This window comes from Ceratotherium simum, chromosome 3, assembly GCF_057802395.1.
Source record: "Ceratotherium simum simum isolate JZ-2026a chromosome 3, ASM5780239v1, whole genome shotgun sequence".
NCBI classification, from domain to species: Eukaryota; Metazoa; Chordata; class Mammalia; order Perissodactyla; family Rhinocerotidae; genus Ceratotherium; species Ceratotherium simum.
In genome coordinates this window covers 51,248,329-51,262,455 of record NC_141902.1, presented here as the reverse complement: position 1 = coordinate 51,262,455, position 14,127 = coordinate 51,248,329, and the positions used below count along the sequence as shown (strand labels likewise).

General features: G+C 35.3%; 2 protein-coding genes across 2 annotated transcripts in view; one reads left to right on the top strand and one right to left on the bottom strand.

Moving 5' to 3' along the window:
• MNS1 (meiosis specific nuclear structural 1) overlaps window positions 1-11,620 on the top strand; it is a 35,976-nt gene extending 24,356 nt beyond the window's left edge. Inside the window, exons 6-11 of the mRNA XM_004421611.3 lie at window positions 2,032-2,261; window positions 2,848-3,064; window positions 3,179-3,286; window positions 5,952-6,209; window positions 9,382-9,507; window positions 11,336-11,620. Of these exons, the coding sequence (XP_004421668.2) occupies window positions 2,032-2,261; window positions 2,848-3,064; window positions 3,179-3,286; window positions 5,952-6,209; window positions 9,382-9,507; window positions 11,336-11,428 (1,032 nt within the window). The 3' untranslated portion in view covers window positions 11,429-11,620. The remainder of the gene's footprint in view (window positions 1-2,031; window positions 2,262-2,847; window positions 3,065-3,178; window positions 3,287-5,951; window positions 6,210-9,381; window positions 9,508-11,335) is intronic.
• TEX9 (testis expressed 9) overlaps window positions 5,646-14,127 on the bottom strand; it is a 59,383-nt gene continuing 50,901 nt past the window's right edge. The window contains exons 11-12 of the mRNA XM_004422010.3: window positions 13,330-13,464; window positions 5,646-12,389 (exon numbers count right to left, since the gene is read on the bottom strand). Of these exons, the coding sequence (XP_004422067.1) occupies window positions 12,312-12,389; window positions 13,330-13,464 (213 nt within the window). The 3' untranslated portion in view covers window positions 5,646-12,311. The remainder of the gene's footprint in view (window positions 12,390-13,329; window positions 13,465-14,127) is intronic.

The window sequence follows — 14,127 nt, the reverse complement described above, 5'->3', positions numbered from 1 at the left end:
TCTTCTCATCATGTTTCCCTCTATTTTTATCCCTTTTGCTAACTCCTGACTTACTGCCAAGTTTAGGGCGAGAGTTACTCTCCGGCAAAGGAGTTGCAGACACACTCACCAGTAGTGTTAGTGTAATATAAAAGAGAGTTTATTGAGTTAACACTTAAAAGCAGGGTGCGCTTCATCACTTGAGCTCTCATTGTCACGCAGAAAGGCTAGACATAGATGAAAAGATCTGCGTGCAGTATTACACAGTCTTTTAAATTCCTTCTCCCATGTCTCTGTTATTATGTAGAGCATTTTGGTGGTAGAGTCCCTCTCTCCTAGATCCGTTTCAAAGATGTTATACGGCTGTTAAAGAGAAAGAGGTAGAGGTAAATATCCTGGCTTTTAAAGTTGGCCAGAATATATTATACTTTAAAAAGAAAAAAAGCAGGTTGCAGAAAAAACAAGTTGGAGAATAACACATATCACAGGCCATTTTTATTTTTAAAAACCTGTACATATATGTATCTGTATATCAACGTGTGTGTATTTTTATATATGGCAATGCACACACATACAATTAGAGGGGTGATATCAAAATACTTAACGAGTGCAGTGCAATGTAGGCATCAAGTAAGAATAGATGCTGGCCACAGCGACACGTGTGTGTGTGCATGTGTGAGTACACAGACAGGCTAGGGGGCTATACTGCCTGCTATTAACTGTGACAGCCTTAGGTGTGGCAGGTGGTAGGAGAGGATGAGGAGACGTCATTTCCTAAGCCATGTAGGTCTAGTCTACCCTTCCAAAAATGAAGTAGAACATAAACAATGTATTATTTGACTAGTAGTTTGCAGTTTTAATTATCCTAATAATTGTGGTTATTCAAGGCAATTGAAGACATTTTAATCTGACTCCTGAAAGAATTGTTTTCTAAATAAAACTGATCCACAAAAATTAAAGTCAAATACTCCTAGGACTTGCCTAGGTGTCAGGATATCTAGGTGCTAGTTTTGCCTCTCTCTCTCCAAGCCTTAGTTTTCTGTGAGATGAGAACATTGTATTCCTGTGTGATAATCTGTACATACTTGGTTTTGTCATTTCATATTTTTTCTAAAGAACCTAGCACAACATGTGCTAAGAAAACAGAAACAAAGAAAGAATTTTGGTTAAGTCATATTAACAGTGTATATGTCACAGGCATCACTTAGACCAGGAATGGCATTTAGCACTCATTTAATCTGCTGCTGCTTTTATGTGTGATGCTGCTGACTATTTTAGCATTTGGGATGTGATTATAATGGTAGAGGGCAATTTTTTAAATTGCCCCAATATATTTATTTTAAAACTTATTTTGTTAAATGATTTCAAAATGCTCAAAACAAATAAGAGGTTTAACCCATTCAAGAAGCAAGACTGTCTCTAACTCAGAAGGAATGGTCTTGAATGAGTGCATTAAAAGCTGCAGAAGACTTTGGCACAGTGACGTACGTGACCCTTTTAAGTTAAAGTAATTACAAAGGGCCTTTAATACATGAGAAAGGGGAGATTTCAAAGGCCAGTGGCAAGAAAGAAAGTTTAGGCTGGGAGAAACTTAAGAGTTTCTCAGAGCTATTTAACAGCAGACCTGTGCGAGCAAGATACACCATCCTTACTCTAAATAACAGATACACAATGGAGCTAAAAATTGTGAAAATTGCCTATGTCAACTTTTAAATATAAGAAAAAGATGATTACTGCTTTGGCAGTTAACATAGTTAGGTTATTAATAAAGTACTTCTAATTTTACTTTCTGTTTTTCAAATGTGGAGTTATTAATTACCCTTTCATGTATTGCCCTGAGAGAGCTACTTGAACGAATAGGAAGGCCTCTTTAGGGTCTGACTCATCATCCACACACTTCAGGTGACAGTGACTTACCTTTGCTTGTTACCTAGACAGATGAAAATATTTTATGTAACAGGCTTTATAATATTCAATTACATCTGTTTAAAATATTCTATCATACTATGCTCAAATTTCAAAATGGAAAGATGAATTTTCTTTCAATAACAGAAACGTGATGCTGAAATAGCCAAATCCATGATGGAAGAACACGAGAGACTGATGAAGGAAGAGAATGCTGCAGAGGACAGACGAAATCAAGTAAAAGCACAGTACTATCATGACTTAGAGAAACAACTTGAAGAACAAGAAAAAAAGAAGCAGGAAGCTTATGAGCAGTTGCTAAAAGAGAAACTCATGATTGATGAAATTGTTAGGAAAATCTATGAAGAAGATCAGTTGTAAGTTGATCTTAACTTTCTTACATGCCTAAACATTTACGTTAGATTGATCCCAGGCTTGTTGTGAAGAGGTAAAGTACCTAACCAGCATCAACACACAGTAAGTCGTCAGTAAATGTTGTGGTCACATACACTGAGACCAACTCTTATTATCTTTGTCAGCATGATAATTAATTATCTGATAATTAATAAATGCATATTAAGTGACAAGGACTAAACCTTTGTTTTTCTTAAATATGCCCATATCATATGTCAGAGGACTTGTTTTCTGATGAATTTCTTTGGTAGACAGCTGAAGTAGAGTGCTGTGAGGCTTATGTAAACAGGGTGTAGCCTTTCTGAAATAAGATGCATACAACTTCATTAATAGGTTAGAGAAGAGGCATAGTAATATTTTACTCAGAGAAAATTCATACCTGTCATATGTAGTGGCGCATAGTAGACACTCAAATGTTTGTTGCATGAATGAATGAACAAACTATAAATAGGAAAGCCATTTTTCTCCACATTATTATCAGCTGAAGGAACTGACATTTTTCGATATTATTTCTGTTACTATAAAATTGCACTCACTATTGCTTTTTAGAGAAAGACAACAAAAGTTAGAAAAAATGAATGCAACTCGAAGGTATATAGAAGAGTTTCAGAAAGAGCAGGCTCTCTGGAGAAAAAAGAAACGTGAGGAGATGGAAGAAGAAAACAGAAAAATCATTGAGTTTGCCAACATGCAGCAACAAAGAGAAGAAGATCGGATGGCAAAAGTTCAAGAAAATGAAGGAAAAAGGCAACAACTTCAGAATATGGTATTAAAATAACCACTTTAACATTGGAGAAATTCTGAAATATTTTTATGAAATATTTGCTATAGAATTTGGTTCCTAAAAAAATGTTTGTGTGTTTTTTAAAAACTTGAACAGCTGACTCAGAAACTGGAAGAAATGCTGAGGCAACGTGAAGATTTGGAACAAGTGCGACAAGAATTATACCAGGAAGAACAAGCTGAAATACATAAGAGGAAGCTAAAAGTAAGTTTTGAAAATTGACAAAATGATTAACATAAAGAAGAATATCATTTTAAGATGAAGCAGTAGAAAGATAGATTTAAACCCAACCATATTGATAATTAGATTATATGTAAATGGTGTAAACACTAATATTGATAAACATCCAATATGGATGAGAGAAAGCTTTTACTCTGGAAAAATATATTGAAAAAGAAACAAAAACAAAATTGATGGATAAAGGGTCTGTAAAGAGAGATTAGAAAAATAGTGAAAGATTATTCAATTTTATACTAATAAAATGTAAAAATCTCGATGGCATAATTTCCTGAGTTAAAAATATAGTGATTTCAAAAAATGTAGAAAGATCAGACAAAATAAGATTATTAAGAATATTTCCTATATCAAAAGACTTTTGTGCCCTGCCTCACATCCTCTCAGCCTCACCTCTGATTTCAGTGACAGCTGTGGAGAACAGTTAATGAGGGCTCAGACTGACTGTACTGACACTTCAGTCAAGTGTGGGGGTGGGGGTGAGGGCAGGAAGTTAACATCCTCTGGGGCATCCCTCAGCCAACAGTGGACAGAAATTAAGGGATAAATGCTTCTTCCTGTCAGCCTTCAGGAAAGTCCTGAAAGGCGCTCCATGCGTTCGTCACAAGGTCCTGGCAGGATTAAGCCTCAGTTGCCCACGGCGGTAACCAGCTCAGAGATGCACCCTTGTGTTGGCTTTTCTTCCTTCCCTGTTTCACACTGCTTGTCCCTCACTGCTGCTTCCTGAGATTACCTCCCTGATAAAGTATCTATATTCAAGTCCTTGTTTAAGGCTCTGCTTTCAGAGGAGAACCCAGACTAAGATACCTCTAAAAGTTTCCAGACTCAGAGTAGTGTACAGCAAATTATTTCAAACCTTCAGTGAACAGCTATTTCTCACACCACATAATGGGTTTTAGAACATAGAAAAGGATAGAAAACTATGCAGTTCATATTATATAACTATATAATCCTGATCCAGACGTATCAAAGAATACATGAACACTTTTCTAGTTGACAAAAGATGTTTTGTTTAATATACATTTTATTTTGCCAAACTCTTCCCTGTTTTTTAGCCAGATATCTTCACCATTGGATTAAACTAAAATTTGCATGGGAGATGGATGCCAGCAAATGTCAGCAGTTCATTTGGTTCATTCAGTATGTACTAAATTTCTGTGTGCAAAGTATTATAAGCTCTGGAGGAATTCAAAGCTGAGACAGTATCTCTGCCTTCAGTGAGCCTTTTACTTCTATATAATACATGGCAAATGAACACAAACTACATATAAAAACACCATATGCCCAGCATCCCAAAGAAAAATAAGATATGCACTCTAGGAATTTATTTATAGGAGATAAGGCATGTATGTATGAAGTAAAATTAAATGATGGAAAAATTAAATGGCATAAGAGGCCAAAAAGAGAGGTAAGTATTGATTAGAGTGATTAGAGAAGACTGGATGAGGTAGGATTTGAAAAGGGATTAGATAGGGATAAGAGAAGAAAAAGAGGTTGGCTAAGGGTGTAATGCACAAAGTTGCTATGGCTGATACTGCAGATTGGCTCACTTAAAACTCACCCCTACCCCCTTTTAGAAGCATTTGTCTTACTTTATTATAAAAACTATAGTTAAAACTACATTTCTCTTCTTTTAGCTAGAATTCTTCATATGACCTAGGTTATCTCCAGCAGTTATCTTCCCCCGTTCAAGGTGCGAAGATAGAAGTGAGCAAATGAGGTAGCAGCCACACCAGAAGATCAGGTCATTGGGGGTAGCTTTGGTAGAGTCACCATCATGGGATTTGAGCAGTTGGATGGTTCCCTGGCCTTCCTGGAAGTTCTGTGTGCCCCTCAATGACCTGTGTGTTATAGTGTGTTATCTATAAGTAAGAAACCTGACCCCAGAGCTGTTGTTAAGGTGATATTTTGAATGCCTTAAAGATACTGGCCTGCCTGGAGGTTGTGTTAGAATTGGGCAAGGTCAGTTAGATAAGAGAAGGATTTAAAATTTACATCAGCCCTAATTGAATAGACTAGATGATAAAACAAACATAGTAAAATGTTATTGGTAGAATCTAGGTGTTAGGTATATGGGTCATCACTGTAAAATTCTTTCTATTTTTTGGTTATGTTTGAAATTTTTCATAATGTTGGGAAAATTAAAGCTTGTAGGAAAGGACTTTAACTGCTCCTAGTAAATTTGAATTTCCCTGACAAACTTCTGATTCTCATTCCTAGATTATTGTTCTGAAAAATACTTGTCAATGACGTGAACAAGTTTCAGGCAAGATTTCTAGAATGATTCATAATTGATACAAATCACACAGACCACAGACTTAACAAACTCAGGGGTGGAAAAAAATTTTTATATCAGCTCTTTTCAAAGTAGTTATGTGTTAATTCTGAGTACAGAAACAAGATGATATATACAGATTAAAATTTAAAATAAGTAAAAGAAAGCAATCCACAGGTAACATGTCCTTTATCCAACGAGTTTTAAAAGGATGGGGCAAAGTGTTACCTTGAAAAGGCTTAATTTTTTGGTTTTATTGCATTTTGTAACACTAAGCTTATCCAAACTCTCTCCTACCCTTTATAAATCTGCTGTAAAGAAACAGTTACTGAATTAACTTTCATTTGTATTGTTGTTTAGGAAGAAGCAGAAGAGAAATTGAGAAAGCAAAACGAGTTGAAACAAAATTTTATAGAACAAATGGCCTTGAAAGAACTGGTACTACAGGCTGCAAAAGAGGAAGAGGAGATCTTTAGAAAAGCTATGCTGGCTAAACTTGCTGAGGATGATCGAATAGAATTAATGAACGCTCAGAAACAGAGAATGAAGCAACTAGAACACAGGAGGGCTGTGGAAAAACTTATTGAGGAGCGTCGCAACCAGTTCCTTGCAGACAAAGTAAGAAAAAGTGTTTTTGTGTTTTTTTTGGTCATTATCATTAAACAGCAATCAGCTCATCTGTACATCCACTAAACATTTAACAGAACCTTTTATGTGCCAGATAACGTTAGATGTCTGTTTACTAATCATATGATATATAAATTTTCTGACCAATCATTAATTACCATATCTAGAAAATATTTATTGATGCTTTCTATGTGCTGGTTGGTGTTAAGAACATAAAGATAAATATGACTAAGTCCATGTTATCTATGAGTTTATGGTCTTAAGAAAAATATATAAAAACAATGATTATATAATAATATTTGTCAAGTGCATGTGATAATTATACAGGTATTATGGACATCTTGGTATGGCAGAGAGGAGACAGATCATGAATGCCCTGGATGCTATTTTCTGTAGCCTGAATCTTGGTTAAAGACAGCATATTCACTCAGTCACCAACCATATGACTTTGGAATAATTTCTGGATTTTTCCCCTTTCTTACCTAATAAGTTTTAGTCAGCCACCAAATCATATTGATGCCACCTCAGCAATAACTCTTAAATCCAGTTTCTCTTCTTCATAACTTAGTTCAGACGTTCAATACTGTTCCTGTGGACTACTGAAATTAGTTTCTGACTGGTCTCCGTGTGACTCCAGTCCATCTGCCACCAGTACCATGGTTTAAAAAAATCTCATTATGTCCTCCTCCTGCTTAAACCTAAGTGGATTCCTACAGGATAAAATCTCAATTTGATATAAACCAGTCGTGATCTACTCTTAGATCTCAGATAATGATCTATAAAAGCACCTAGCATTTTGCCTGGCAAGCGGTAAATACTTAAATGTTTGCTGAATCAACGAAGGTGATCAACAGTGTCAGGAGAGTAATCAAGGAGGCTGAAAATAAAAAGGCTTTTGAAATTGACTGCAAGGCTTTGAATACTCCTTGCTTAGAAAGAGGGAGAACCAGAGACTAACTGTCCTATCGCATAGATTACAGAGCTAATCAGCAAGTTCCTGGAAAAGTTAGCAAGACAACTACAAATGGAAATCAGATAAAACTACCTAATGCATAGATATTTTACAAACAATTTATGTCTTAATTTTTTTTTTTTTTTAATTGTAAAAGTTCCCAATACGAAGCTGTGGGCTTAGCTTGAAGTGTTAGTGAACTGGGTCACATTTTTTTTCTGGCCCCAGGGCAAGGATGGGTTTTCATGATCATGGAACTCATTAATCCATTCCATTACACAATCCCATAAGGCTCTGTTTTTTTAGATTTCAGAGATATTCCTAAATAGGTATCTATAATTCTGTTTACCTTTAAAAAATCGTATAGTTAGACAAAATCTGAAACTCCCCAGAAGGTATGTCCTACCACCAGAATTCAGAATTTGTCCTAAATGGACAAATTGGTTTCATACCTTTCTAAACTATTTACCCTATTTTACTATAAAAATGTTTTTTAGGATAAACATTTAATGTGGTCTACCACATCGTAAGAAGGGAAATCCTGTTATTATACCCGAATTGGAGACCATATATCATTGGACAAAGATCTAACAAGTGAGCTTTCCCTACAACATTGCAGAAATTTCGTGCATCTCCCTTTTATAAGGAATAGATCAATTAGGATTAGGTTTGACTACAAGTACAGAGTTTCAAATTAACAATGACTTAGTAGTTTACTATTATTCTCTCAGATAAAAGTCTAGAGATGGGCAATTTTGGGCTCAAAGGGAGGCTTTATTCATAGTCTTCAGGAACCCAGGCTGCTTCTGGCTTTTCACTATGGCTTCTGTCGGGTATAGCCTTCATCTTCATGGTCTAAACTGGATCTTCAGCCTTCATATCCATGTTTCAAGCAGCAGATGGAAGAAGTGAAGGAGGGACAAAGGGTGTATATCAATCAGATTGATTCCCAGAAGCTGCCATATGACATTTTTGCTTATATTCCACTGGCAAAAATGTAGTCCTGTTGTGCCCACACCTGACTATATGGGAGTCTTAGAAATGTAGTCTCAAAAAAATTCAAGTATAATAATTCCATGGCAGATTCTATTACCCTATTTCATCTTAGAGAAAATAATTAAGGGCAACTCAACCCTTTGCTTCAGTAGCAAGACGGGTGAGAGTATAAGTCTTTTCTCAATTAGCTTTCATCGCTGCTTCTGATTCTGTAACACAAATACATCTAATAAGATAGTAGACAAATATTCTCATGCGAAGCAATTCCAGGTTTAAATGGCATTGGATATGACTGTGTCCTAGCATCCTTCCTTATCTTTATTCCATAACTTTGAAGAGTTATTAGGTTATATGGAAGCTTGTCTCTCATTGTAGCAAAAAAGAGACATCCTGCTTTCTGGTTTACATGACTCTGACAAAGAGTGGTCTGAAGAACGAATGACCCTACTAAACCAGTTATTTCAAAGAGAAGGTTAGCATTAATACTCCTTTACCTAAAGTAATTCTTGGCAGGAATTCATCACTATTTCATTTCATTCATCACTACTTCCTTTAGCATCCTTCCCTATCCAGCAGGATTATTTGGATACAATTCCATAAGAGTTCTTTTAAGCCCTAAAACTTTTTAAAGCTAGTCCTCTTTTCCATATTATATGGCACAGATTTTGGTGTGATTATCTAAGAGTATTCAGAACTCTTTCCTGAGAGATTCTAGTCCTCCTGTTGGAACTCTTGCTGCTACTCTTGTGCTTAATACAGGCTTTTAAAATTTAATATATGTGGACATCTCTCTCTCTTAGATATCCCTATTCTGGTTTATCTACCTTTTTTTTTTGTCTTACACTATAAGCTGCCTTCAGCACCTGGAATATGGGTATGGTAAGCATTCAATAAATATTTGTTGAATTAATTAGGAAATCACTTCTTTGAACATTTTTTCCTGGGTAATGAAGATATTGTCCTGAAAATATGTACTTGCCTCCCTAAAATCCCAGTCATAACTATTGTAACTTAAAAGGAATAGTGACTGTAAAAGATATATAAATATATATCATATACATAAAAGATATACACTATCTCGTATCTTTTGATGTTAGTGTCAATCAACAGTTCATCAACTTTATCTGATTCACTGCAAGAGTAGTTTTATTTGACAGCTTCTTATAAGATTAATGTATTTCGTGACAATGAATGAAATTTTATTTACATTTCCAGCAACAGGAACTGGAAGAATGGCAGTTGCAGCAAAGACGACAAGGAGGTATTAATGCAATTATTGAAGAAGAAAGACTAAAACTTCTCAAAGAACATGCTACAAAATTACTAGGATATCTCCCTAAAGTAAGTGAGATTTAACTAAGTGTAATCTTCATGGCCTCCAGTAGTGGGAAAAAACATGGTATTAGGATTTCAGAGGGCCTGGATTTCACTCACTTCTTGCTGTTAGGAAGCAGCAGTGTGATTTTTGCCAGTCATTAACATCTCCAAAATGAGAGCGTTGGTATTGGCACATTCTTAGAAGTATGCGCTAAATTTATTGAATTCAAATTTTAGAGGTTCTGGGGCCGGCCCCATGGCTTAGCGGTTAAGTGCGCACACTCGGCTACTGGCGGCCCAGGTTCGGATCCCCGGCATGCACCAACGCACTGCTTCTCTGGCCATGCTGAGGCCGTGTCCCACATACAGCAACTAGAAGGATGTGCAGCTATGACATACAACTATCTACTGGGGCTTTGGGGGAAAAAAAAGGAGGAGGATTGGTAATAGATGTTAGCTCAGAGCCGGTCTTCCTCAGCAAAAAGAGGAGGATTAGCATGGATGTTAGCTCAGGGCTGATCTTCCTCACAAAAAAAAAATTTTAGAGGTTCTTTTCTCTGCTTTCAGTGTAGGAGGTCTAAAAGTAAACTACTCTAAAGGAATTGTGATATTTTGTACAACCAGGTGATCATATACAGGAAAATCTTGTAATTGGTAACACCAATAACAGACGCTTGCTTGAACTGAGTCTGACACAGATCTGCTCTATAAAGGAGGTTATGTTATAACTAGGTACTAGGTAACCTCAGTTTAAAAGTACTTCCAGAAGATAGCAAATTTTCATGTGTATCTCAGATACATTGTGACAATAAATAAAATAACAACTGAGTTTCACAGGCCACATAAACATCTGGACTCATGTAAATAAAATTTCCATCCTGTAAATATAGAAATTATGCCATTTGATATTTTACTCAATTGGAAGAATTGAGTGCATATTTTGTGTTTAGTCCAGTGCTAAGGAAGGAGAAATACATGAGTAATTATTGCCTGACCACAGCACCCTATCGTCTAATTGGTTAGACAGGATTAATGAATACAAAATTATGTATTAATGACAAAAATCATATGGAATTGATAAATTTCATAAAATAGACTATAAATTCTGGGAGAGTCTTGGGATTTAGATATTTTTGTAGGGAAATAATTGTGGAGACGGGGAGAACCTAATAAACCTGATATCCTAAAATGACTTTTATCCTTTAGGTCCTAATGGCCCCAAATGACCTAAATTATTCTTTAGATCCTTTAAATTATAAAATAAGTAAATATTTAAGTTTAATTTTGTTTTAAAGAGCCTTTTGCTGTATACTATGAAAGAAAAGTAAATAAAAGTGAAGAATTTCAAAGGGCTTGCTTAAATGGCTTAACTCCAAACCTGGATTCTTTCCTCTGCAAGACTGAATGTCTGCTGATTAACCACAGAACTGAGAGAAGAGCCAGTCCCATGCACGAGTCCGGCAAAGCTCAGTCTCTTCACCCTGGTCCCTCCTAGTACATTTTAGGGCTGTTTCAAGACAAGGGTAGGGTATGGTACAGATTCAAGTCCTTTCCATTCAGCCAATCCAAGCAGTAGTACTTGTACTAGTAAAGTAAAAGAGCCCAGATTCCTAGGACAAGTTCTAACACTGGAGCTGATAAATCAGGAAATCGGGTCAGTCTAAGAATATTTAGTATATATATCAAGTCATAATTTTCAGAAAATAATGATTTTCTTCATAAATCTATTAAATAGAATTTATTGTCTTGGAGATAACTTTACAAATTTCATGTATGTGTATCTGTGAGCCTTACAAGCATTTAGTGAAATATTCTGGCATTCAAAGTAACTCACAAAATTTTTTTCTTGTAGGGAGTATTTAAAAAAGAGGATGATATTGATATGCTTGGTGAAGAGTTTAGGAAAGCGTATCAGGAAAGGAGTGCAATTTGTGAAGAGAAGTGATATCCCCAAGATTTGGTAAAACCTGGATTCTTTTGCATGTTACCACTAGATGTCAGTGTGACTTTTGTTTACAGCTAGTGATCGTAGGAATCCATTGTCTATTTGGATTTTCTAAAACATCTCTGTATTTCATCATTTGTAAACAATTATCTATAAGAAAACATTTGATAAAAATTAAATTAGGAAACAGTTTTCAACTGCAAAATTAATTGCTTTTAGTCAAACTGTTGTTTTCATACTGATGATTTGAAGATCTGAGTTCTCTACCACAACACTCCATATATAAAAATATATTATAGGCCAAACCCAGAAGACTAACTTCTCCATACCACTCCTATTGTTCAGAGATTCTTCTGTATCCCCCATTCATGCTATAGTCTCTCTGTTTATGTTTAGGAAATTTACTTGCCTGATTTGGCTAGAGAAATAAGTATTTAGAATTAATTTGGATTTGAAGCATCTTTTTCCTGTCTATTATAAGAGAGGAGAAAGGTGAGGAGTGAGGAATTTTAAAGTGTTTTATTACCTAATGTGCTTAATTACCAATAAGAACTTAAAAACAGAATTTCTTTCAGATATACAACTATCATTTATGAACTAGAGTTAAATCTCCAGAACATATTTTCTATTCAAATACAGTTGAAAAAGGATTAGTAGGTCATAAAGATAGCAGAATCAAAAGTTAAATTCCTATTGCTTTATTTTACAAAATATTTCCTTTTCCTAATTAATAACATATCTATTTTGTATCCCCCAAATCTAAACAGGGAATTCTTTGGAGGTATTTTGATTTCATTATCAAATAATTCAAACTATTACAACTTAAATAAAATGTATATCCATCACACACTGTCAGTTATACAGACTAATTAGAGTAGATCACTTATGAATTTCCCCATTCAAGTGCCTTCATAAATTCCTCTTCAGTGAAAGACAGCATCTTGGCAGCTTCAATATGCATCTGTGTTTTTAAAAAAAAAAGAATAAATACTGTCTAATTTAGTATTAAGACTAGAGCACAGAACAACAGGAAATTTGTAAAAGTACAGGTATAATATGCTATCAAATTAATTATAAGCTCTATTGTAGGAATGTGTGCTCAGATTCCAATAAACATATTTGAAATGTAGTTACATTCATATAAAAGCCTACTTGTCCAACAGTGGTATTGTGCCAACCTACTGTTGAGAGAATAATACTGTAATAGCTAACCTTTGCAAAAAAGAAATTGGCAGAACCATGAATTCATAGCTCCTCACCACTGGGTAATTCATGTGTGGACAATGGAACAATATTGGTTTGGAATCAGTTTTCACCCTTAACATTTCAAGAAGCAAAGCAATCCCTTAAGATAATAGTTATTCTTGTATATGGTACTTTATTTAATTAGGGAGTACCCATATTGTATTTACTAGTCCTGTTTTTCACATTACTCATTTACTTGCATGAAACTATCCATTTGCTTAGATAACACATTATATATATTTCACATGTTTAATGCATTTTATATAGATAAAATTTTCTGCTTAAGCATGTCAAAAATAAAAAACATACTGGGGCCAGCCTGGTGGTGTAGCGGTTAAGTTCACGCACTCTGCTTTGGCAGCCCGGGGTTTGCAGGTTCAGATCCTGGGCGCAGACCTATGCACCGCTTATCAAGCCATGCTGTGGCAGGCGTCCCACATATACAGTAGAGGAAGATGGGCACAGATGTTAGCCCACAGCCAATCTTCCTCAGAAAAAAAAAAAAAAAAGGAGGATTGGCAAGAGATGTTAGCTCAGGGCTCATCTTCCTCACAAAAAAATAACATACCTAAAGTAGAAATACTAAATATTTTAGTAGAGAGGTCTAAATAATATCTATGATTTATTTTAACTTTGTTTTTTTAGGATAGACTCACCTTCTGCCTTTTTAAAACATCAATTAATTTTAATTGTTTCTTGAACCCTATCATTAATTCCCCTTTTTGTTTTTCTAGCTTCTTGTTTTCTGATTTTAATGCTTCAATTTTTTTTTGTTCTTCATTCACTATATCCTGCAAAAGGAAAAAAAATTCCCATATATTGTTTGCAGTCTTTTAATGGAAAAAAAAAAAAATCACATCAGTAATAAAACCTATTTTTTAACTGAAATATAAAATTCTTTGTAGTTTTCTTTGCATTACTAAATTACTGTAACTTTGATAACTTTTAGTGATGCTCACATCTCTCCCATTTAAAAGAAAATCTTTAAAATAAATAACAACTCAGTTCTAATTCCAGTAATGGCAAAGTAGCTTGTATTGGACCAACTCTCCTAACTAACAAATATAAACTCTGGATACAATTTTAAAAACCTAGTTGAAGGCATAGGTGAGTAAACAATAGTAAGCAGAAGCTGGATTTGATATGATCCTTGAAAAAACGGAAGCTTACTGGTTGAGCTCCACATTCAACTGGCTTCTGAGAGCACTTTCCAGTTCATGGGTTCACAGGGGATAGACCTCAAGAAAAAAGTACCAGTCTTATTGGGCTAAGGAATGAGACAGCAGGGCTGCCAGAGTGGTAGAAATTTCCAGGTGGGAAATCCTAGAAAGGAGTCCTCAAAATCTGCATACATATTTCCCTCAAATCCTTGGCAGACACCTAAATACCATGTGCAAGGTGAGATTCCTAGGAATGCGTGATAGGCAACAGCTATGGCCCCAAGAGCTGAGCAG